The 26,390-nt window shown below is 42.7% G+C and overlaps 1 protein-coding gene across 3 annotated transcripts in view; it reads right to left on the bottom strand.

Annotated features, from left to right (window-relative positions):
* The window catches only part of EXOC2 (exocyst complex component 2), a 154,814-nt gene that overhangs the window by 42,957 nt on the left and 85,467 nt on the right, over window positions 1–26,390 (bottom strand). For all 3 annotated transcript variants that reach the window (XM_036869276.1, XM_036869277.1, XM_036869278.1), the window contains exons 13-22: window positions 22,140–22,264; window positions 16,459–16,524; window positions 16,128–16,285; window positions 15,635–15,756; window positions 14,477–14,538; window positions 8,174–8,254; window positions 7,848–7,907; window positions 7,105–7,166; window positions 5,502–5,568; window positions 1,584–1,700 (exon numbers count right to left, since the gene is read on the bottom strand). In XM_036869276.1, coding sequence (XP_036725171.1) covers window positions 1,584–1,700; window positions 5,502–5,568; window positions 7,105–7,166; window positions 7,848–7,907; window positions 8,174–8,254; window positions 14,477–14,538; window positions 15,635–15,756; window positions 16,128–16,285; window positions 16,459–16,524; window positions 22,140–22,264 — 920 coding nt within the window. The remainder of the gene's footprint in view (window positions 1–1,583; window positions 1,701–5,501; window positions 5,569–7,104; window positions 7,167–7,847; window positions 7,908–8,173; window positions 8,255–14,476; window positions 14,539–15,634; window positions 15,757–16,127; window positions 16,286–16,458; window positions 16,525–22,139; window positions 22,265–26,390) is intronic.

Raw genomic sequence — 26,390 nt, forward strand, 5'->3', positions numbered from 1 at the left:
CAGAGCAGAGCCAGAGAACGGATAACCAATGTTCATAGGACACACACGTGCCCTCGGATTGTTCTAGGATCTGGGCCTCCCGAGCTATCTGAGAAACCGTGAAAAACAGTGGCAGTTGGCAACTTTTATACCTTAATTCAAGAAATATATTTTACTTGATTGTCATCATGAAATTAATGAATTCACTCATAAAAAACAGAATCAGCACAAACACTATAAATCTAGTTTACTGTCTATTCCTTTAATACTCAACTGAATGATTTCAAAATATTCAATTCCAAATTCTGAGTGCCAAGAATAGCCCACCCCCAGATCCTTCATGTCACCTTGTCTCAGAACAATCTGGACAAAGACTGGGAAGGACATCAAAGCCTATCCACATGTCAATTTCATTCTTCTTCTTAATGATACAAACTGAACCTAACAGATAATTCCCACTCATAACTTTGTAAAAACCTAAAAATCTCCCTGCTTGTTATATGCAGTTCCTAATCACTTCATATATTTTTAAAATGATAAAAGATTTCTTCAGTAATAATGTTAGTGTCATTATTGTTACTGCATAAAAACGAAATGCCCACTTTCTACAAATACTAACTTTCTACTGCAAGAGAGCACCTTGCAGTTCTCAACACAAAAAATTCTGGAAATAAGCGCGACATTTGGCCCTAAAGTCTTAAGTCACAACATTTCTCATCAGGATGATTAATCTTTACGAAAAGGCAAGAAAACAAGACACAGCCACCCACTCTGACATTTTCAATCTCTGAAAAAAAAATCCCAATCTAGCTCATGAACTGGAACCATCATTTGTAAGAAGTATGCAATCCATCAAGAGCACGTTTTGATTATAAGATTAACAAGATCACTATCTTTCTTATTCTTTGCAGTGAGGAAACTGTACTGACATTAGAAAAGTGGTTCTAGCTTAGTTTTACTTAGAAATCTGATAAACTTTTGTCCAGGAACCAAGCAACCTTTAATAATAACATGATTACTTCATTTTTTCCTTGTCTGCTTACTTGAAAAATATAATCAACAAAGTGTAACATTAAAAATACCTACTCCATTGATTTATACAGGACTCATTTTTGTCCACCTTTCTACAGGCAGGACTGGAGAGTGGAGGGTATGTCTTTTTCAGGTAAGACAAAGCAACCTACAGCTGTGCACGAGTGTGTGTGTGTGTGTGCGTGTGCTCTGGCAGGCAAGCAGAAGCACTGCTGCGGCCCCCTGGAGCGGGAGGGCGGGAGGAAGAAGAGGTGGCTCTGCAGGCTCAGGGTTTGCTGGCGGCTAGAAGTAGAAGCTTTAACCTAAAAGGAGCCAAATCAGAGATGACTCCTAAAGATCTGGGTTTGAAGCCTTTCTTTCCTTTTCTTCCCTCAGTTTTGAAAAGCTCTAACCTTGAGAGGGCTTTGCTCTAGAGAAAGAGGAGAGCATTATGTCAGTGACTCAGGTGAGCTGTGAGAAGGAGGGACCCGGGCGTGGGGAGGAGCGGGGGCAGGGGGCGGGGGGCGCTGAGGAAACAGCTGGGAACGGAGCGGATGACACCACCACGTGTCCGTTTAACGCGATCCATTTACCTGTGTTATTTTTTCTACTCCCTGGAAGTTGTGCTTTTCAAAATGTTCTGCGATATTTCGGAAGGTGTGACGTTCTAGGTAGCAGCAATTACTCAGGACTATCAAAAGTCTCTGTTCCTAAAACCAAAACAAATTTTTAGAAAATTATTTATAGTAACAAACTGAAAGTCTAACAGATAACATTTATCACTTGTTAAATTTAATTATAATCTCTTGGTGTTTAATATCAATATTCAATGCTTTGTTTTTCTTGGTTCCTTCTTTCCAGTAACAGGGAGAAACACAATACAATTCTATAATTCTACTAATTGCTCGCTATGACATAACACACTAAAGAGCCAAATAATGTTTGACTCAAATTCCTTTTGAAATTTAACAGCTGTATGGAAAAACAGATTGATGCAACACAGTAAACTAGTAAAATACGATCAGCTGCTGTTCTTAGGAAAGGGATTCTACTTTATTGGTTATTCCACTTCATACGTTTTGCACCCAAAAAAAGCTATAAAAATGGATATTTAAAAGTAACTACCAAAAAATGTAGAAACTCTCAGAAAATAATTTCGAAGTTTCTTATAACTTGGAAGGGAATTGTAATGCCATCCACAGATGGGTGCCTTCAAAAACCAGGCCTTCCCAGAATTTCTTACGTAGAAGAGTCTCCCTCTTACGGGGACGCTCCCCCGCTCAGCCATGCAGGGCGCCGGTCTACACTCCCCAGGCTTCCCGCTATTTAAGGTGACTTCTTATCAAAATTACCAGACCCCGCAGGCTGATGAATCAATCATCCTCTCAGAGTTCAGCAGAACTGGCTTTGTAAATACAGTTCTAGGAATGGCACTGTCCCCATGCTTGGGGCTGTCTGAGCACTGTCCCTGCTCCCTCAGGTGTGAGGGCTTCTCTGGAACAACTGTGACTAATTTAGGGCCTTGGTTTAGATCCTTGACTAAAAACTAAGGCAGAACTCCTTTCTAGGAGAAGCTCTCACCCACACTTTGATCGCTGCTGTGTACTAATCAGGGTAACTTAGGTTAGTGTCAGGAAGGCAGATGGGAATAACCAGGCCCTGGCAGGTGCACAGACCACAGGGCTAGGCTCACTGAGCCTGGATCACCCAAGAATTCCATTCAGCTCCCTCAAAATGTGTACAACTTTCCATGTCTTTATTTAAACTTTTACTGTTTAGTTCTGGCAGAGCATGGCCTATTTGCTGCCTTTTGTGATCATCAACAAATATAATTAAAAGGCCCGGGAATTATTACAGTGCTTTCGAAGCAATGAAAGGTTGTCAGTGGCCTGAATGACTCTACAGACAGGAAGTGGCGGCTACAACAAGCCTGAAACAAGTGCGCTGTGCGTCTACTCCTCGCCCACGTTCCGTGTTCAGACCGCGTGAGGTGGGCACCAGGAGGTGACACGTGAGGCTGGGGGAGGCCAGACCCCTGCCCACACCTAACTGTCACGGTTATGTGGCCCTTGTAAAGCGTGCGACATAAAGTCACCGTGCCGCTTCATCAGCCACTCTGAGCAGTGGCATCCCAAATACCTCAACTGGTCTCCCAGCCCCACGATCAGCCCTTAATTACCCTCCAGGCACCGCCTCCCAGCAGCCCACCCCAGCCTGCCGCACCTTCTCTGCCCTCTTCATTCATTACCTCTGGTTGATTTTTACCCTTGTAATCTGAATGGTTCTTCCCCAAGAATGGAAAAACTATCTGAGTGATTTGAAGTCTTACTCTTAGTAAGTGTATTTTTTCCTCAAATGTAACCAATCACAGGAAACAAAAGTGGGAAGAAAACCTGACAAATAATCAAATTCTTAAAATTGAATGACTCATCAAAAGCTGACAAACACCTCAGATGAATACCTATGTTTGAAAATAACAAGTCAACCTATCCACGGCAGCGCCTGCAGCCTGAGGACCCCTCGGCCTCATGGACTGTTCCGGCTGCTCGACAGCATCTCTGTGATGCGGCCGTCAGGCCACCCTCCGTGGCAAGCCCGAGGTTCTTCTGTCAGTAGGCAGCAGACCAGCAAGCGGACCAGAAACCTAGCCCTCTTTCTTCCCACCTCTCTGCTGAGCCCACGTGCCACGTGCCTCTGCAGGTGCCTCTCTGCTGGATAACAGAACAAGACCCTAAGAAGATCTCAATTACCTGGACCAAATCTAACACGGTATCATCCAATGGGGAAAAACACAGGAACTGAATTTGGTACCAAATTTGGAACAATTTCAGGAGAGTGAAATGGGACAGAGAAGGTCCAGTGACCAGCAGAAGCAAGTGCGAAGCATGCAGGGCTCTGGGTGACAGAGGAGAGGAGGCGAAGGCGTGGCTCTGGGGGAGTCGGGGGCTCAGAGGAGAACCACTGCCCAGCAAGCCGTGTTAGCTCAAGAAGGGAACATGTGAGCCCACGGCAGCTGCTCCAAACACTGGGAAGATAGTCATGTAGAAATCAGGCTTGTCCCAAAAGCCCCAGAAGAAGCGTGGTTGGCCAGACAGGCAGCAAGGCCTTTCTCCACTGAGAAGATCCTTCCTCGCATGTCCTTCTCTCCCATTCACAGCGGAAGAACGGTCTGAACTCACCACATGGCCCTCCTCAGCTGCCACTCATCCCTGACCCAGAGCAGGCAGCTGCCCCTCGGCCAACCACATGCCCTCCCACGAGGCCTGGCTTCTGTCTGACCCGGCCTGATGTTCTGTCAGTCTGCGATACCGTTCAATATTCCTTTGCTTAAACACGCTCTCCCACCTGTCCCTGGATTTCCTTCTCTGATTCTTCCTTCTCAGGGAACTTCCAGGCTCTCTGCCTCAGGCCTTCCCTTAAATACTGGCACCCCCAATATTATTTTTATATATTTGGCCCTCCTCTCCTCCTACTGTTTTTCCCTAGTATTCTCATCCACTCCCAGGCCTTACACTGCTGACTCACAAATCTGTACCTAGATCTCTCTTCTGGGGTCCAATCACCCACTAGACATCCCACCTGAACGTCTCTCATTCAACACATCTGGTCCCAAACTGAATTTTTAATCTTTCTTTAGAAACTATTTTCTTCCTGAATTCTCTTCATGAACAGTACTGTTATCTACCTAGTCACCCAAGTAATTAAACCTACAATAGCTTTTTAAAAAAAATTACTTTGATTAAACTCTATTTTTCCTAATATAACAAATCCTTATTTAGGAATTCATACTTATAATAACTGTAGAAATTATATATGGCAGGAAATTTAGTTCACATGTTTTCTTTCTTGAGAGGTACATACACATACACACACATCATTCAAGCTAATGACAAACCAGAGAGGGTTGTTTTTTGTTTTTGTTTTTGTTTTTCTAGGATAGCTGGAGTTTGAATTTCAACAGCTAAATTTACATACAGGATAAAGTGTATGTGTGAATCATCGCTAAACACATGCATATGTTTAAAATATATGTGTGTTTATAGAAAAGGTGATTTGGTTTTGGTTTTGCCATGGAATTTTGTGTTCAAATAAAATGCTATTAGGGAACTTAACAACAACAACAAAAAAAAAAATAGAGAAAAGCAGAGCTTCTCTGTTTAAAGAGGGAAAATACGGAGAAACGGTGCCTGTCCTTTGCCTCCTCTCCAGCTTTCAAGCACCAGGGTACCACACTCAGGATCTCCACACGATGCAGAGAGGAGATGGAGCTACTTAAGCTGCAACTTCAGCTAAAAGATTTTTCAGTGTGGAATATTTACAAAATTATATTTTTACTAAAACTTTCACAGAATAAAACACAGCTCCAAAGTAAGAATAGCATGCTATAGGAGTAATGTGGTAACAAAGTATTAATAATTTAGACTGTTATGAAACAGTCATAATGACATGTTTTATAAAAAATGACGTTTTACTTTCTATTTATCATCTTAATTATTTATGATCTTACTTACAGAAGTCAAACTAAAGTCTTCATGGATACTTCCAAACAAATCAGGAGAAGAAACGTCAACGGAGAGACTGAATAGAGAAGCAAGTAAGAGAACAAGTTAAAGCACTAAAATTAAAAATGGTAACATAATGTTATATGTCAATTATGCCTCAATAAAAAATGCAATGAAACCTATGTAAATTTGACTTTAAAACCTCTTGGTCAAAAATCATATAACTTTCTGTAATATTTAACACCTAACAGCTCAAAGTAGACACTGTGGACTATCTATTAACATGGGCCACGTAAAATGTGCTTTTGGGGTCTTCCCAATAATTTAATTTCTAGGTATAGACTCTCATAACTGAAATGTTTTTGCCCATCAGAATCTAGAGGGGACTTTTTCAAGCTCACGTTCATAGTAAATGACTTGAGGTGAGCTGAGTTAGGAAATTAGTTAATTTCCTAACAAGTGACCAGACACAGAAAGCTGCAGGGGAGGAAACACCAAAGACCCACTGATTAATTTACAGATACAGCAGAATCGCAAGTAACACCTTAGCAGGATTCCTTTTCTTTAAATCTAACCAACTGATTTTAGAATTCATATGGAAGACTGAATAGATAAACATATAAAATAAGTTTAAAATAAAGAAGCAATAAAAGGATACCAATCTGAAAAACATTAAAAAAAAAAAAACCAAACTACTGATAATTAAAACAACAAACACTGATAGGAAACATTTGTGAATGAATAGAACAGAAGATAAAGTTCAGAAATACCTTCACTACATATTAGAATTCAATGATGTAAGGAAGAGAAATTGTAACAAAACAAGAAGACAAGACTTATTTAATCCAAAACATCAGGAAACTGATTAACAATACAAATTCCTGGTAAATTAATGTGCTAATAAACATATAAAGAGCAAAGAAAAACTAGAACAACTAAATATTTATTAGGTCTCAGAGAGATAAGTGTCTTATATACTGAGAGGCAAAAACCATGGAAACATGGAAACAGACAAACATGGAAAAAATTCCAGTTGTCAGTTATAGATTTAAGAGGCATTTATTTCAGTATCATCTGTGTCAGAGAGCATAAACCTTAGGTACACAGAAATTACAGGTGCCAAACAGTCAGAAAAATTAGGTTTAAAAAAAATCCCAGAGAGCAGCATTATAAAAGAATTATCACATGGATTTGGAAATATCAGGAATCGAGATGTGTCCTCTGGAGCTCAACTAACCAAGAATGGCCCAGACAGTGTCCCTTTAACAGGAGTGCCGGGGCAACCCCCTGCACCAGAACCACAACAGCTATCAACGAGGAGTCACGCATTTTAACTCCCTATTTTATTATTTATAAACCCTGTTCCTCTGGATAATCAGTAAGCTAATCGTGTGCTCAGTTTGCTCAATGTGCCTCTAGTAAAGGTGAGACAAGTTCAGAAGATGAAGAAATTGTGGAAAGAATACAGGCCAAATATATAAAAATGTAATTCATATGACTACTTGCTCTCTCTTATTGGAAGTCCCAGGGTATAAGACCAAACACAGAACAAGAGTCTGTATTTTCAATCCCGGTAAACGCCATCGGTGAGGCTACTCTCAGCTCTACTTACTGTGCAGTATCTACATCGGCATCAGGCTTGGTGCTCAACTGTTCCAGACAGTATATAAAAACCTAAGTCAAAAATAAGACGTTTCAGTGGTATGAACGCTTAGATACTAATCTATTTGGACATTAAAGATAATTTTACATAAATAACCAGAAATACAGCGTATCTCCATTAAGTGGTATGTATGCATATATACCTTCTGTAAGTGATAGACTGTATGTCCCACATATAGAGTATATATTCACATACACATAGAAGTATGTAAGCACTGGGAACACACATCCCAATGTATAACGCTAAGTGATAAAAAAAATTTAAAGCACCTATATTCTGATCCCATTGTTAAGTTCTTGAATGTATTTTATTTCCTTCCTCTCACTCATTCACTCATGCGTTCAGCTGGGTTTATGTGCCCACAAGGCACTGGTCCCAAAGAACTTGGTGCTCTAGGTACAATGTAAACAACTGTCATGTCATTTAATCTGTGCTCTAACAGATATATACACACAAAGTACTGTGAGAACACAAAAAAGGGGAGCATAATAAAAATGAGTTATTGGGGTACTGCTAAGCAAGTTGGAACTAATCTTACCTTGAACTTATTTACCATAAACTATTATGTTCTCAGACAAGAAGAGAAAAAGAATACATATTTAATATCTGCTATACACTGATTATGAGTAGTAGGGAAGACTAATAATTTGCATTATTTCAGGCTTCAGGGCATCAGTGCTTTTACAAAGTACCTGCATGATATTGACGCTTAGTTGGCAAACCTCTTCCTGGGTTTTCGGTTGTTGAAAGACCTGTAAGGAAGAATGAGAATTGCTGTACTTGGCTAAGAAAACTTTTTGTTTATAAAGTTTGATAGAAGAAGTTAACACGTGGGAAAGTGCGTCCAGTGTGGGCCACCTGACTCTGAAAGGGGACAGGAATGGAGAGCTGGCCTCGGGCCGAGTGACTGTGGCCTGAGTGACAGGGCAGCAGCTCTGGCATCGCAATGACCCAAACCTGCAAGGGGAGCCCCCGGCTGCCCGGCCCCCGCCGCGGACAGCTGCTCTCAGACACTCACGCTGGCTTCTCCGGGCTTGCACTCCAGGACGTCTCGCAGCGACTGCAGTGAGTGCACCACGCAGCGCTCAAACTGGCACGGCTGCAGAAGACAAAAGCAACAGGACCTGGGCACGCAGACTCCGAGCAGAAGCAAACTCGGCCCCGACGCCCAGATTTCCAGACGTGCGGAAAGGGATGGAGACACACACAGCCTCCCCGCCACCCGGACCTAGACCTGGCATGTTCTGCACTTGATATTTAAAGACCACGAATCTTGACAGTTGGAAGCACATCTAATTCAACTAGAGTAGAAGTTGGGTAGAATGAGAATTTTTCTTCAAAATTCTACTCTCCTGAGAGGCAGATGCCGGGATGAAGCACAGACGTAACATACTCTGGGACGAGCTCCATCTCCCGGGCCTTCCTCATCTCCCAGGGGACGTTAGTACGATGACCCAGAGGAAGGCCGACACCTTTCATTCCAAACCATCTCTACAGTCACCTTCTATGTCCATCAAGTCAGAAATGAAACCTGAAAATATGTCCAACAAATGGGCTTCAGGGTGAGTCTGAATGAGCCCTAACTACACCTCCTCGTGCCAGGCCCACTCCAGGAGACGGTGACACGTGTTCTCGTTACGTGTACATTCTGGGATGGAGTTGACAAAACTGTCACTTTTACAAAAAAAAAGTACAGAAATAACATAAGTGGACTGCAGAGTAGGGTCAGTGCCATGAAGAGAACGAGCGGGCACTCAGAGGAAAGCTGAAGGAGGGGCTCTGCCCTACGCGGAGACGCCCCTGAGCCAGTGACAACATCCAAGCTGAGACCAAGGGCGAGAGGGGCCGCCCGCGGACAGAGACAGGAGCGGCCTGGAGGCGCCGAGTCACCACCACGGGCCAGAGCCTGGTCGAGCCTGCGCGGGGCAGGGCAAGGCTCAGTTCAGCTGAACCAGCTCTGGGCAAAATCTGCTTCAATTACTAAAAGAACTCAGGGAAAAGTCGAACAGAAAAAAAGACACACCTGTATACAAACCAAAGAAAGACAAGTTTACTCTCTCACAAAAAGGAATCCAGGCTTAAGGAAAACTAAAAGCACCTCAACTTAATGTCATTTTAATACTGCACTTTGGAGCCACCAGAGGGCACCATAAAGAACATGCAAAAGTCTAAGTGCAGAGAAAGAAGGTTGGGGGCGGGGGCAGGGGTGGATGTGAGAGAAAATACCGCCTACAGAAACTAAAGCGTCAAAGTCCTGGTAGACACCGGCCTTACGAACCCACCTACCTGCCCCAGAAGGTAGGAAAATCTAAGATGTTACAATAATAACACTGGGAATTCAACCCCAAATCCAATGGCAGGCAGTTCAATGTTCCTGTTCCTGTGCCGTTTCCTAACTGTCTTGCCTTAGAATGTAAACAGAGAGCCCGGAGAGCACTGCCAGTGGGAATGGGAGCACATGAGTCTACACAGCTGCGATTTCTTTTTTCTGAAAAGAAAGAAAAGGCACTATCTCTGCATTTTGTCAGTGAATCACCCAAGCTGGCTGATTATAAGTTATCACATATCATTCCAGTTATTCTGAAAGGAGAAAATTCTCAGAATTATCCAAACTGAAAAAAGGCAGAAAACATTTTCAACATGAGTGGAAAACAGGATGCTCTCCAACGAGCTGTTTCAGACACTCAGCTGAAAGCACAGTCATGGGGGGCAAAGCTCATGTGCATTTCTTTAACTTGATAAGGACTCACAGGGAAAGAAAAACATCCTTATTTCAAACAAATGGGATCAGTACTATGGAAATGCTAAGAAAATGTAAAGTAGTGTATGTAATAGCCTTTGAGACAACTGACTCTCTGTTCAAAACCTGAGAATTTCAGATGTTAGGTAAACACTCAAAGCTGGACCCTGGACATTGCTCTAAGCCTGGATGTACCTTCCCTCTCACGGGAAGTCTGTGCCCACAGCTGACAGCAGGCTCAGCTCCCAGAGGCCTATGGGATTATTAGCACATTTCTTCAACAACGTCCAGTGAGACACACTGGCTGGCACCAAATCACCCGTAAGTGGCTTTAGATCTCTGGCTTGTGTGTCACCAAACATGAGACTAGCTATTCTATGGTTACAGTTTCTTACCATGTTATAAACTTTAAATTTATTAGAAACAAGTCTCTCCAGTAACCACTCTGAAGGACTTTCATGGGGGCTTATCTTCTACAAACAACCAACCAACCTTAGAGGTGGCTGTTGCCTCACTCGCACACACTGGGGACCCGGACGTGCAGCCACCACACGCGCACACTAGACTCTGTGCACAAAAAACACTAACCTGAAGCCAATACCTATTTTATGACTAAGTTGTTCATATTTTGTCAGTTGTTGTTGTTGTTTTTTTTTAATGAACATAAATCCTTGAAAACAGATGCTCTGTTTTCTCAAACTGAACACACATCTTTTTCTTTGCACAAGATGATCTGAAGCTGGTACTAAGAACCCAGGGTCAGGACTGTGCTGTCTGCTCTGCCTGGCTTGTTTCATTTGGGGCAGTAATTCGGCAGTGCTGGTCCAGCGATGTCTCTGGCCTGCCATCCAGGCCTGCTGTGATAATTAGGGAAGACAGGGGCATAGGATAGAGTTTTGATAATAGTAAGGCTTTATGTACATTTAAGGTATTTTTATCATAGTGGTCCCAGTATTGCAAGTATTAGTTTAATAAATTAAAATCCTCTGTATATGTATAAAGCTTTGTAGGTTACAGGTTTTTTCTACAGCATCTCATTTAATCGTAACCAACAACACTGTGAACAAGCATTCCGCTTCTTTAACTAGAGGCAGAGAGGTTAAGTGGCTTCTGAAGATGGCACGGCTACTGAGACAGAACTGAGGACGTAACCGGACCAGACACAGAAGCAGCACAGGGCCTTCCCTCCACACCAGTGCCGCCCAACACAAGTGCAGTGTGAGCCAAACACACGTCATGTACGTAATCTTAGATTTTCCAGGAACCACAATAAGAAAAGTAAAAGAAAAACCTAAATTTTAGTTCATAACGTGTAATATATCAAAGCATTATTTCAACATGTAGTCAATACAGAAAGTTGAGATATTCTTTTCTTCTGTACTTGTTTCTTTCTTTGGAGTCTGAAGCTGTGTGCCAAGTGGCTGCTGTGTTGGATGGCACAGTCTGCTCCACACCTCCTTCCTCTAAATATTGGGTGGGCCAAAAAGTGCCTTTGATTTTTAAGTAAAAATAAAAGACACATTTTTCATTTTCACCAAGAACTTTACTGAACGACATATTCACCCTTTTGTTCCACTACCTTCTGCCATTTTCAGGCAACTTCATAATTCCATCTTCCCAAAACTTCTTATCTTTTTGAGCAAAGAACTGTTCCAGATGCCTTTCACACTCTTCCAGGGAATTGAAATTTTTTCCATTAAGAGAATTATGTAAAGACCGATAAATGAAAATCTGAAGGTGCAATGTCTGGTGAATACGGCAGATGAATCAGAACTTCCCAGCCGAGCTGTAACAGTTTTTGCCTGGTCATCAAAGAAACATGCGGTCTTGTGTTATCCTGATAGAAGATTATGCGTTTTCTGTTGACTAATTCTGGATGCTTTTCATAGAGTGCTGCTTCCAGTTGGTCTAACCGGGAGCAGTACTTGTTGGAATTAATCGTTTCATTTTCCGGAAGGAGCTCATAATAGAGGACTCCCTTCCAGTCCCACCATACACACATTATCTTCTTTGGATGAAGACCGGCCTTTGGTGTGGTAGGTGGTGCTTCATTTCACTTGCCCCATGATTTCTTCCGTTCCACGTTATTGTACAGTATCCACTTTTCATCGCCCGTCACAATTTGTTTTAAAAACTGAACGTTTTCATTACGTTTAAGTAGAGACTCGCATGCGGAAATATAGTCAAGAAGGTTTTTTTCGCTTAACTTACGTGGAACCCAAACATCAAAGCAATCCACATAACCAAGCTGGTGCAAATGATTTTCCAACACTTGATTTGGATATTTTGAGTATGTCGGCTATCTCCCACGTGGTAACATTGATTGTTCTCAATTAATGTCTCGATTTGATCACTATCAACTTCAACCTGTCTACCCAACCGTGGAGCATTGTCCAGCGAGAAATCTCCAGCACGAAACTTTGCAAACCACTTTAGACATGTTCGATCAGTCACAGAACCTTCTCCATACACTGCACAAATCTTTTTTTGCATTTTGGTTGCGTTTCTATCTTTCTTGAAATAATAGAGCATAATATGCTGAAAATGTTGCTTTTCTTCTTCCATCTTCAATATTAAAATGGCTATACAAAAATTCACCAATTTTGATAAGTCTTTTTTTTAAATGCACGCTGATATGACAGGTGTCACATACAATCTAACAAAATTGTTTCAAATGAAGTTAAACACAACTAAGTGCTACTAGAGCCATCTGACGGAAAAAAACCGAACGAACTTTCTGGCCAACCCAATATTTAGTTATAGGATAGTTTGTATTTAAACATAAATACTTGAGAAAAATAAACCAAATAAATCAAAACAAATTTTTATTAAAATTAAATCCTTTAAAATATAATTACAGGGACCTCCCTGGTGGTGCAGTGGTTAAGAATCCGCCTGCCAACGCAGAGGACATGGGTCCGAGCCCTGGTCCGGGAAGATCCCACATGCCGTGGAGCAACTAAGCCCGCGTGCCACAACTACTGAGCCTGCGAGCCACAACTACTGAGCCCGTGTGCCGCAACTACTGAAGCCCGCGCGCCTAGAGCCCGCGCTCTGCAGCAAGAGAAGCCACCGCAATGAGAAGCATTCGCACTGCAACAAAGAGCAGTCCCTGCTCGCCACAACTAGAGAAAGCCCATGTGCAGCACTGAAGACCCAATGCAGCGAAAAATAATAATAAGATTTAAAAAATATATATATATATAATTATGACTTATTAAAAATAAATTTCCCTAATTTCAAGCATGATTTAATTTACAAAAATTTGGAAGTAAGCACTGCTGTTCCAAACACACACTTGTATAGCTTTGTATTAACTTAAGAAAGAACCTTGAACTTTGGAGGAAAAAAAAGAATTTCAACTTGTCAAAAATTCCCCAACTGAGATTGGGATTGACATATATACACTAGTATGTATAAAATGGATAACTAATAAGAACCTGCTGTATAAAAAAATAAATAAAACAAAATTAAAAAAAAAAATTCCCCAACTGTCAGAGGAAGGTTGTGGACAAGCACACAAATTCAAGGACGTGAAGAAATGTTACAGGGGATGGTTGCTCCTCAACAACCTGAGCCCCACTAGTTTGTAAATGTGGGCAAGTCAGGCCGTTTTATTCTACTGTACCTGTCTACTAAGGTAAGGCAGAAACTGTTGGGGCCAGGATTGTGGTCTGCTGAAAAACTACATTTTTTCCAGCCTCTGTTGCAGACAGGGGTAGGCACGTGGATAAATTATGGCCAATTAGATGTAAACAGAATTGTCAGTTGTGGCTCCTGGGAAAATGCTGGACCTCCCTGCTGACAGGAGTAAGGCTGTGGTGGCTGGAACTGCAGCGGCCACCCCATGTCATGAGGCCATCCTGAGAGAGGAGCCACACTAAGGGTCACAAAGCAGGGGTCGGAGGAGCCCTGGACACTGCCCGTACTACATGACAAAGCTGCCACACCAGTCCCAACCTCTTTAGTGGGAGAGAAAAAGGAAATGCCCCCTTGTTTTAAGCCACTGAATGTTTTAACCTTGCCTGACACCCACATACAGGTTGCTGTGGGATCCATGGGACAGACTCAAAAACATGAGAACTCGCGAACTCTAACACTAACACTATTTTCAAGGGGATTCTGAAAATCTCAAAGCCCCGTCTGAAAAGAGCGAACAGACCATGGTTTTAACTGCCCACCTGACCCCTGCATGCGTCTGGAGAAGTTCGCTGTTGCCTGTTTTGCCTCAGGGGCCAGCAACAGCACTGGTTTCCTATCCTGCTTTTCTGAAAAATTCAAATTGCTGGGTAACTTAGAATTACATTAAAAAATGTAACTCAACAAAAAACAGTTAAGAGTCATAGGATGAAGAAAGATCACTCTAAAGGGGGATCCATTATTTTTACTAATTTTTAAATACCTGTGGTTAGTGTTAAGCAAAAATGACTCTGAGAAGGAAAACTTTAAGAAGTTTGCTTTTCCATTTCCAGAAACGTTTTAGAGTTGCAATAGAGAGCATACGCTCATTATCAAAGTAAGTCAATTACTTTGAATATAACAGACACTAATGATTAATCACCGAAAAGAATTTGAACTTACTAGGGACGTCAGGCCTTCACTGTCGACAACCCAGTCTTCCTTTTCAGCCAATCTCTTTACTTCTACAGGGAACACAAGTACACGAGCGCGTCTTATTATAATTATCTCACTGAACTTCAGAGAGATAAAAATGCATAAAGGTTATGGTTTTTAATTGTTTTATATAAGTTTGTAAAAAAATCAGTGAAAGCAGGGAGAGAATATAATTCTGGTAGACTCAAGGATTTAAATGTGTATCACTCACTGGATTTTTCGAATACAACATTAATGTAAATAAAATTGTCTACTGTGTAGCCCAATCTGGAGAATGCTGGGCTAGGCTCAGTGATAGCTTCAGACAACAACTTAGTAGTCATTCAGCACTCCTGATAATATTGAACAGGTACAATATAAGACACACGGCACTTTCCCCTAACATTTCTGATGACCAAGGCGGACTCTCTCTCCGTCCTGTATGCTCCCGACGATGACAACGCGATCCCCACGGAGGGAAGGACACGAGCGGCGCACACCTGAGGGCTCAGCCCCGGCCTGGGCCAGGGGCCGGTTCTGTGCAGATACAGCCTGCCTACAACAAAGTCCTTGGGACAGAGACCAACGGCTTGCACCTTTCACAACAATGTTCTTGATTGTTTTTGAAAATGTTTAATAACCCGAAAGGCTGCTTTGTAAAGATAACCTTTATTGTTTATGACTATATGCAGAAATCCTGAAAACTCTATAAAAGTATAAAGAAAATGAACACCTATAACTTCTGCGGCAAAGAGAAACTGTTAACAGTCTTTCTTCTGATTTTATGCTGATATTTCTAAATTAAAAATTTTAAATATATATATTTTCAAAATTGGGATCATACTTTTATACACATTTTATATTCTACTTTTTCCACTTAACATTTTCCATAAGGATGTTCTTATATTCTTAAATATTTTTCAAGTATACCCATCTTAATTTATATATGGTCTGGCATCTCAAAGTAAGTAGATTTGAGAAGTTTCAAAAAAGGTAAAAAATTATATTGAGCAGCTATAGACAGTCTGAAATACTCAGATTTCTCTAAGAGCATCTTTCATGTTTTTAAGGATTTGGAAGCTGGAAAGAAGTGGCATGTGCAAATAACTGTTGTCTAGCCAATGTCATCAGCTTTTCTCAACATACCTTCCGCTGTGTGCTGCAGTGTAACCACCACACAACGCACTCGAAGATCCAAGATGAGGTCCTGGATCGTCTGTAACAGGTCATTGGGAATCTCAAGGGCAGTCAAGGATTCGTAAGTAAGCCTGTAGAACAAACACAGCAAAACAAATGTCAGCAGAGCGGGATCTGGAAGCAATTCCCGACATCATTTTGGCCAACCCGCAACGATTCACGATGGTGCTTATAAGCTACAGCGTTATGTTGAAAACATGGGGAAAGTAAGCCCATTAACGGGGATAACATCACAGTGACACTGAACTAAATAATGAAAAAGGTGATATTCTCATCAGACAAAAGCACCAGCGAGGTTTAAGAGCTTAGTTATCAGATGACACACGGGAAACAATGGACACAAAAGGAGAGAGTAAAATTCTGTGTTGAGTGTATTAAAAATCATATCCCACACTGAGTGTGTGGCTTTTCCCCCTTTTCCGGAGAACACGCCCACATTTACCTGAGAGTCTGGATGGCGTGAGCGAGCCCCTGCCCAGAGAGCTCGGCCTTCACTTCCCAGCCTCTGCACTGCCGCCCTCCGCCCTCCGCGTCGCTGAGCGGGAGCAGGGCCCCGCGGAGCAGCTTCACCAGACAGTGCATTACTTCCTGGATCATTTTCTAGACAATAATGAACAAGCAAAACTACATTAAAAGGCATCAACTTGATTAAATCAACTGGAAGAGTCGGCCTGCGCAAGACAAATGTCTTCAATGTAGGTCAAGGTCTCTAGTCACCTTGGTTGAGAAAACCCTACCCCAAGAAAAAGTCTACATACCTATCCTTCACTCACCTTAAAATCATTTTGTCTTTGCCTTACATTCTTTGATCTTTCAATATGGCCTGACTTCTCAGCAGTCTTAAAAATTAAAAAAAAAAAAAAAATTAGTTGTCTTTAGAAATAATTTATGAAAAAAAAAAGAAATGCTTTAGCAGTTGTATATAAAGAAAGCATGAAATACAGTCATAACTTGATTAAAAGGAATGTATAAGAAGTAATCTAAGTTTCTGATTAAAGGATGACTAATTAGAACACCCTTCTTATTCCAACAAGAAGCTATTCATCTTCCTAAAACCTTTAAGTACAATTCTCATAAATAAACCTAAGTATTAAACTGACACTTTCTGTAGGTGAATTTCACATGCTGTTTTCATGCACAGTTTGCTACAGTGAAGCCTACAGGCATTCAGTCCACGATGCCGCTCCAGCACCACTTCCCGGGCGGTGGGTGCAGAATGAGAGGAGCAGACGCTCTGGACAAGTGTCCGGACGCCTGTGGACACCCCGCTCCACTCCTCCCGATAGTTTTCGTGAATATGAGCATTAACGCTGGCATTTTATTTTTAAAAAATTACACATCACTGCTCTTCTTCCAGGGGCTTTACAGTCTAATTTAGGAGGGAATGTATTCTAGAACTGATTGTTATCTGTTTACTGATAGCCATGTTTTCCTCTGATTTCTCTTTCTCCTTAATGTGTAGAAGACCACTTTACACTGATTAAAAGAGAAATCTGTTCCACTGGATTTCAGTTAACTTTTTATTACCAAATTTTCTAACAACTAAATATTATTATACAGAATGTCCTAGCAGGGCAAACTTAGGGAACTTTCCAAAGGAAGAAGTAATCACAAAATGGTACAATGTAAAAGAAAATTCAGATACTTCACCAACATAATGTAAAAGTTACCCTTTAAAGGTAAAATACTGGTGTATTTGGTTAGAGAACTTTCTAGTTAGAAACAACTACATTATAAATAATTATGACATTGACGCCAAGGTAATTTAAAAACACTTCAAGGAATGCCATTTCTATGTAAGGTATAAGCTAGAGAAACAGGGTGGAGAGTCGGTCTACAGGACCAACACCACTGACGGGAAGGAGTAAGACAAGGATACGGGTCGCTGACATCTTCAGCAAGTATCAGACACCCTGACAGAAGAGGCCAGCACACACACACACACACACACACACACACACACACACACACACACACACACACACACCTCTTCCGGAGCTCATTTACACTTATCGTGCAGCTTTTATCATTTTTTTCTTTGTAGAGATGCGCTTTAAAAAGAATTTAAGTTTAGTTTTTAAAAAAACTAAACCCCAAATTCACAATAATAATTCAATAAGCAAATTTCTAAGTTCACTGGCCAACAACCATCAAAATTCTTTGTATACCAGGATTTACAGAAATTGATGCTTTTTAGGACAAACGAGAAGTAACTGAAGCGTTTTAGAGCTGCAGTGAGGCATGACCAGAGGGGTTCATGTCGGAGTTTGACCAGCTACAAAGACGAGAGACACAGGGCGAGGTGTGGGGAAAGGGGTAGAGTCTCCTGCCCTCTGCAGGTGGGACACTCTCCCCAACCTCCATGTGTCCTTTGGGGGTTTTATGGAGGCTTCATTAAGTAGACATGATTGATTAGATCACTGGCCACTGGTCACTGAACTCAGCCTCCGGCCCTTCTCCCCGAGGTCTGGCGGTGGGACTGAAAGCTCCTACCCTCTAAACACAGGGTTGGTCCTCCAGACAACTAGCCCCCATCCTCAGGTGGGAGACACTCATTATCACAACAAAAGGCATCTTTTACCACTCCTCACTTAGGAAGTCACAGTATCAAGAGTGAGCAAGATCAAATATATATTTCTTATTATAAATCACAAGATCACCGTTCCAAATTTACATCTCCAGCCCAAATCTTTCCTCTGAGGTCCAAATTTGAATTTCAGGTTGCCTACTTGGTGTCCGCAGAAGGCCTGGGCAGAACAAGGTGAAACGGTGGTGCTTCTGGGTCTGGAGTTTGCTGGCCTCCAGCTGGGAACTGCAGGGTCTCCAGCGTGCTGATTGCGGACTTTGGGGCTTGCTACCCTCCACAGTCACACGAGCCAACTCCTTAAGAGTAAAGCTCATTCTCTTTATATTATACATGGTTGGAAACAGAGCCAACACCCTATTGGTTGTTTTTCTGAGCCCTGGCTCACTGTGCTGTGGAGGACGGATGGGAAGGGCCTCTGGAAGAAGGTGTCATCTGTCCCCGGGAAGGGTCAAGCCCATACAAACCTGCAAGTGTCCTGTCAGATGGGGTCTTTTCTGGTTGCATCTGCCGTAGTACCTAATGCTGAATTTTTTATACAATGGGCTTGTTCAATGGGAAGATTATTTCACAGTCCTTTGTTCTGTGAAATATTTTTGAATCAAAAGAGTGAAAATCAATTGTTTAAAAAACGTCATACCAAAATTTAGGTTAAACTTTGCCAGAACAATTCTGCCCACCAAACAGGTGCTAATGCACGCGTGACGACACCTACTGGACAGAATAACTGTTTAAACGTCGAGGGCCTGTCGCCAAACATAAAAGAAGTGGAGAGGGTAGGGGAACTACCTGTAAGGCATACCTCTTGCAATTGTTAAAAAAATCGTTACTTATTGTTTTAATCTGATGAAGAGTTGAACATCTCCAACATGCTGAATTATGTACACTTTGCCCTACTTTTAAAAGAAAATTTAATTTTGGAACAGAAAGTACATTTTAATTTACATACTATGAGTTATGCAATTTTTAAACATGCTGATTCCTAAAGTTTAAAAATTATTTGGATACTTTAAAAGTTTTCACCTCAAAATACACTATATTTAAAATGTATCTAAAGGTAAAATCTTAACCTACTATTAACCATTTTGCTAGCTAAAAACCTTAACTCTTTCCTGCACACACAGACCAAAACTACTTTGTGGTAAGACCAACGGCTAGATCGCACTGTTTTGATTCACATGTGTTACTTCACATGGCCTTGACTGGTCTGAAGAACTATTTGTTAAACTGTTGGAAACTCCATCTAAATCTTTTAACAGATGAACTTGAAATAAAACAAAACAGTTTTACAACAAGAGAAAATAAGAAATTCCAAGTAAATTGTGTTTAAATGTTAGAGAGCTTTCTTGTATGAGACTGAAACCCTGGAACTCTTCCCAATATTAACTTAATTAAGTCTCTGGATCTCACTCATGACATGATGGCACCCTGTCCTAACTCCTCCATTCCTTCCACTGTCCTCTGGTGTCTTTCTGGCTTTTCAATAGAGGGTCACTTAGTTTAAAAACATGCCCAAATCTGTAGAGTGAATTACACTTAATAATTATTACCATAAACTTTTAAGAAAAGTTTACGAGTATAAACAGTTAGAAATTCCACAGGCACACCCAACTCAGCACAACTGATCACAATGATTTTCCAGTGCTGTGACTCCTGAGCTCATTTATTCCTCATCTGCAACCAAACACTTCATTTAGATGTTTACACAACTAGGTATATAACCTGTGAGAAGGAGAATACCTTCCCTTTTCACTAAATCATCTCAGATCAAAAAACCCTAAAAAGATGCAAGATGAGGCAACTAGTGTCCATGCATGGGGGCCACCTCCAGAAACCGCTCCAGTTGGAAGGAAAACACTCGGCTGGAAACAAAGCTAGGTTTCCAGCCGTTTCCTGGGTTCTGCTCCCTCAGATGCGAGAACCCACCTCGGCAGCATTCAGCACGTCTCTGTTCTACATCAGTCCCACACTTCTCACCACTACTAAGCCTTGTTCACGAAACACCTACTGCGTGCCAGGCCAATGACACTTCAAATGCTGGAATAAATATTTACTCCAAATAATAAGAGCAAATTCTTATTTATCTCCCCGACACTGTTACAAGCACTTCACTTAATATTAACTCATCTAATTCGCAAACCATCCCCCTGGAAGTAGGCTGAGAAGTAGCGGTATCTGCCCAAGGTCACAGCTGGTACGCGACACACACTGGGCATCCTCCTCTAGCCCTGGCGCTCCGCCAGAGACGCGGTGGACGCAGCTGTCCAGCACTGGCGTGGAAGCAGCTCCCCGTTCCCGTCTCACACGAGCTCTGCTTCAGAGGGAGCAGGTAAGAGGGGGAGGGTACAACACGGCAGCAGGGGGTGGCTGTCCCCCACTGCAGCAAAAGGCAAGAAACCCAAACCTTCCCCACCACAGAGGCCGCCACTCTCATCCAGCTGCCATGAACAAAAATGCGGGCTGATCGGGCACGTCTGAAAGCACAACGCTGAGAAAACTTTTTTCAGGACACCTGAAGGCACTCTCTTCTTCAGGCAGCAATGAAGGCCAGCCAAACTCTACACATACTTTAAGGAAGACTGACTTCCTCTGTACAGTTAACTTTTCAACAGAGCTTTTGTATAATAACCAGGTAATACAAAATGGACATGAAAGAGTTGTGAGGTATGTTATTTATTGCTATAATATTTGAATGTGTCAGTAACTGATACACTGCTGAAATTAACGGAAGAAAAAAATACAGGGATAACTCATGCTTAAGAGATAGGTTTTCTGCATGAAGGAGTCTGTTCTTTGCATGCACTATTGTTTTTCTGTTTTTCATGTACTAAGCAAATTTTATGGTTTAGATAACTAACCTTTCATTTAAACAAACATCTAGGGATCTACCCTAAAAGGTAAAGAGATAGTGAAGAGGAAAAGAGATAGTGGCAAACTTCTTTAATGGCGGCATGAGCATATATCCATGGTCAAAGGAGACTGGATGGATCTTGGAGGACCAAGACACCCACCACCTTCTGTCAAACTGCAGAGGTGTCCTTGGTGTAAAAGAGCAAAAACAGTTTTGTGCTGGCAAGTGCACTACCCCCAGGAAGACCCCGCCTCTCCCAGCTTCCCCAGGGCTGTGAAGAGTCTCCTCGGAGATACGAAACCAGAGCTGTCTTCTCCTGAGCCACCAGACCTCCAGGCAAAGGGCCTCAGAGTCTACATTCTGGGACCTGGAGGCCTGTCATGGGCACTTGACGTGAGACAACTGAGTGACGAGTCCGAATCTGTGTGCTACACACAAAAGTCAAGAGTCGTTACTTTACGCTCGTAGTTTCTGTGCTCCAATTATACATGATTAGGACACTAAGTACACGTGCAACTTGTGAGAATGTAAAGCCTTAAACAACTTCTCCAGGCTGATCACATAGGGGCCAGAAAACAGGATCTTCAAGTTCTTTCCAACTGGGAAGCTCCCTCTCACTTGAGACCCACGTGCAAGATGCAAACATTTGATCCCTGTTGTATCACTTGTTCGTCATCAACTGCACGACAGTTTCATCCACCACATGGCCTGACTGGCATTATTCTCAATTCAGATTCTTTTATTCTTTAAGCCACTGTTTCCCGGAGCACTCACCCCTGCCTTCTGAGACAGACCCTCACTATTCTCCTTTACAGTCAAGGACAGTGACCCCCAGAAGAGTTGACTAACTAGTTCAAGGCCATACGGCTATTAAGTGTTAGGGCTTTACAGCATTTTCTACTAATCTTAAAACATCTGACAATACTTAGAGGCTTTAAAAAAGTCACTTCAAAATCTAAAATTTTTAAGACTAGAAACCCACGACGTAGCTACAACTATAGTCAAATCTGTACACATACCTCACTGAAAAGGCTTCCATTAACATACGAAATCCAGAGTTTCCAGAAGTTGGGCAGCTGACTTAAAACAAGCTTGGTCAATTTTTCAACAAATGCCACCCGGTGGGGAGTTTGGTATCTCCATGCTAAAGAGGAAAAGAATAAAATACTATTAATATCCTTTTGAATCAAGACTAAAAATGTGTTTGAATATACTGCTGCTCCCCCACCTAAAAACGTGTCCCATGCTGTCCCACTTGGGCTGCAGAGCTTTAATCTGCTGATAGACCAGTATTTCCTTTTCCCACCAACTACCAACGCCTGTGGCGGCACAGTGGGCAGAGGGGCCTGCTTGCTCAGCGGGCCTCGGGGGGCAGGTGGGGAGCGGAGGCAGGACAGGAGAGCTTCACAGAGGAGGGGCTTCGGCTTTCCAACCCTGTTGTCTTCAGGTTGCTGTATTTCTCTTCAAAAAGCCATGCCACAGGCCACCCCATGGCCAGTAACTAACTCGAGGCTCGTACTAACCCGTCAGAAATGCACTCTGCACCCTACATGGTGGAAACTCAGTAAGGAATCACGTTATCATAAAGGAACATATTCAAGCACAATCATGTAATTAAAAACTCCTCCCATAACAAATAAATTTAACAGAAAGTAAAAATACCGAAGCCTCTTGGATTCCACATCGTTTAACGCAGTTACTGTAGAAAGTGGGAAACAAGGTCTGACAGATTTCTTGTGGGAAGAATAAGTTCAAGGGAATAAAGGTGAATGTATTAGGTCTGCGAGCACCAACCATTTCCCAATCCCCCCCCTTTATCACCTACAGACCAACTCAACACGGACCGACACGAACTGCCTTCCAACGGCGGCAGTAGCAGACCCGGTGTGGCCACAGCTCTGGTGTCACGGGCCAAGGACAAGGCAGGAGACAGGACAAGACCTAAAACCTGAAGCTTTAGAAGACCCACCTCATAAGGGTGCAAGCAGCCTCTTACACGGGATCGTCCCCAAAATTAATTTCAAAAGACTAATTTTTTGAAAATTAGTTTCAAAAGATCCATGCTCCTGCAGCCGAACTGACCTCCGGTTTGCATCCCATGCTGGGAGAGCTCATCGGGCTCCCGAGCTCACAGATCCTTGGCCGGGTCTGCGGGGAACACGTGAAAGTGACCCAAGCTGACGAGTCCCCCTTGGTCTGAAGCTGCGACACCCAGGTGCTCTGCGTGCGCACACGTCCCGCACACGCACCACCTGCTCCCGAGAGCAGTCGGCACAGGATGCCTCCACTGCAAGGGAATGAGGGACCACCGCCTTCTCACTACTTAAAACCACAAAATAAACAAATAGGAAGTAAACTCAGCTTCTCTCTTGTTGAATCCATTAATTAGTAAGTATTCTGGGCTTCCCTGGTGGTGCAGTGGTTAAAAATCTGCCTGCCAATGCAGGGGACATGGGTTCGAGCCCTGGTCTGGGAAGATCCCACGTCGCGGAGCAACTAAGCTCGTGGTGCCACAGCTACTGACCCTGCGCTCTAGAGCCCGTGAGCCACAACTGCTGAGCCCGCGAGCCACAGCTACTGAAGCCCATGCACCTAGAAACCGTGCTCCGCAACAAGGGAAGCCACCGCAATGAGAAGCCCGTGCACCGGAACGAAGAGTAGCCCCCACTCGCCGCAACTAGAGAAAGTCAGCGTGCAGCAATGAAGACCCAAGGCAGACAAAAACAAATAAATAAATGTATATAAAAAAAGAAAAAAAATTAACAAGTATTCTATGTGAAATGATTTTATGATGGGAAAAGTATCTGGACAACTATAAATAAAAACATAAACCAATTCCAAAAGGTTTCCAAAAAGATTCTGGATTCCATTGGTTGAATCTTTCTATAGCAGATAAACTGATAAAATGATTTTGTCTGAATTCCCCTTGGGATGGAGTGTCCCCACCAGAGGTGCACACTGGCTGCAGGGCCGTGTTACCGAGGGGCTGGCACTCAGGCACCAGGGCTCTCGCAAAACACACGGGCTCCTGCAGCCTCCTGCCCGGTGACAGGGAACAATTCTGAAGGTCATGTGTTTTGATCTTTTTATCACCAGCAGATTCTTTACACCCACGTGTGTATGTGTGTACTGAGAGCCCTTTCCCCTTGTTCCTTCTAAGCCTACTACATCCAAATTCTGATCATTATAACTAAAAAATGATTTTGGATTTTCTTTTCTTATTGATAAATTCCCACATGCTCTATCACTGAAAGAATAACTTTAAGAGTTATCTCCTAAGACTGATGAAAAGAACTAAGGGAATATGGCAGGAGTATCTAATTTGTCTCAATATAAGTCATAACGTAGGGCTTCCCTGGTGGCACAGTGGCTGAGAATCTGCCTGCCAATGCAGGGGACACGGGTTCGAGCCCTGGTCTGGGAAGATCCCACGTGCCGCGGAGCAACTAGGCCCGTGAGCCACAACTACTGAGCCTGCGCGTCTGGATCCTGTGCTCCGCAACGTGAGAGGCCGCGATAGTGAGAGGCCCGCGCACCGCGATGAAGAGTGGCCCCCGCTCGCCGCAACTAGAGAAAGCCCTCGCACAGAAACGAAGACCCAACACAGCCAAAAAAATAAAGTAAATAAATAAGTCAGGAGCTCTTTAAAAAAAAAAAAAAGTCATAACATAGGCTTCTTTTGATCACAAGATCAAGAATGAGCTTCCTCAACTTTATTCACAGCTATTGTTTACTGTAAGCAATCCCTCATAATGTTCCAATTTCAAGTAATAACTCTGGAGAAATTAAAGCTGACTTACTTTGCTTTCACTTCTAGCCATGCTGGAGTAACAAGGGCTGGATTTAACCTCTGGTCATGAACAACTAGAAAACTGTGGGGCGGGGGTCGGGGGGGAATATCTAAACAAGCATTTCATAGGCAGCACAGGACTGTGATCCCTAAGGGAAGGGGAAGGGAACAGGTGGGGAGCCCACAACTGCTCTGGATTTCTGCCTGCCATTTCTAGACAAGAGAGGTCAAGGGAGGAGGAACTGAAGCAAAGCTCAGTGGGCTTTCTGAGTTGGAAAGATGGAGTTCAGGGCAGTGGGGGGGAGCGGACGATACAGGGAAGAGTTCTGGAAAGGAGGGAGGAACTACGTGGGAAAAAAGCTCCAAGAAACCACGTAAGAGTGTTCCTAAGTCATGCTCATGTCCAGTGAACTTCACAGCCAGGCAAAGAGCAGCCAGGGAGCAGTAAGGCCAAGCGTTCCCAGGAATCACCCGGGGGAGGGAGCAGTCCTCCTGAGTGACCCCAGGCCATTCAGGAGTGGCCTCAAGTCTCCCTAGAAGGCAGGCTACTGCTCCAGCAACTAACCACAGGCCTTGGATGAATCAAACTTATTTGCAAGTAACCGGTGAAAACAAAGTCTCACACTCTTTAAAGGAAGAGAACAAAACCCAGACACTCAACACCGAACACTCCCAATGTCTGAGAAACAATGAAACACGATTAACCAGGCTAAAAGGCAGGGGAAGGAGAATCAGAACCAGAAACCAGGGAGAAAACTAGTCAAGAGTAACAGAGCCACAAATGACAGAGAGAGAATTAACCCATAAGGACAATGTTCAAGTAAAGGAAAACATGAAATAATGAGGAAAGAAAGGGAAGATATTTAAAGGAACCAAATGGAACTTCTAGAGATGAAAAAGTACATGAAACTTTTGGCTTAGACGCTGAAGATAAAAGATCAGAGAAGTTGAAGGCATAACAATGAACTCTACAGTGGAGCACAGAGTGGAGAAACTGGGGTGGGGAACAGATCCTCAGTGATCTACGGGATAATCCACTGGCTTAACATACATGCAGTTGGGATTCCAGAAAAGGAAGCACAGCAGAAAGATATTTGACAAAATGATAGCCAAAAATTTTGCAAATTTGATGGAAATTCCCAGAATTCGATAAAATAGATGCAAGAAGCTTGACAAACCCCAGGCAGGATAAATTTGAACTGTTCAAGCTGATGTAATTCATTACAGTCAGCCTCAAGTATAATTTCTAACTGTTTTAAGCCTGTTAGCATGTCAACTGGTGGCAGTGAATCACACAAGGGCAAGGAAGGGGTGTGGAAAGGGTTTTCACAGATCATGTGTCATCCTACTCATTAAAGGAAGTATTTTTTTGAAACTCAGGTGGGCTGCACTTCAGGGTCAGGCCCTGGCTGTGTCTGCTTAGAGGGCTGCACGGTACCACAATGCACAGAATCAAACAGTTCTGCTCTTCCCAGTGTTT

The sequence above is a fragment of the Balaenoptera musculus genome, chromosome 11 (assembly GCF_009873245.2).
Source record: "Balaenoptera musculus isolate JJ_BM4_2016_0621 chromosome 11, mBalMus1.pri.v3, whole genome shotgun sequence".
In the NCBI taxonomy this organism is placed as follows: domain Eukaryota; kingdom Metazoa; phylum Chordata; class Mammalia; order Artiodactyla; family Balaenopteridae; genus Balaenoptera; species Balaenoptera musculus.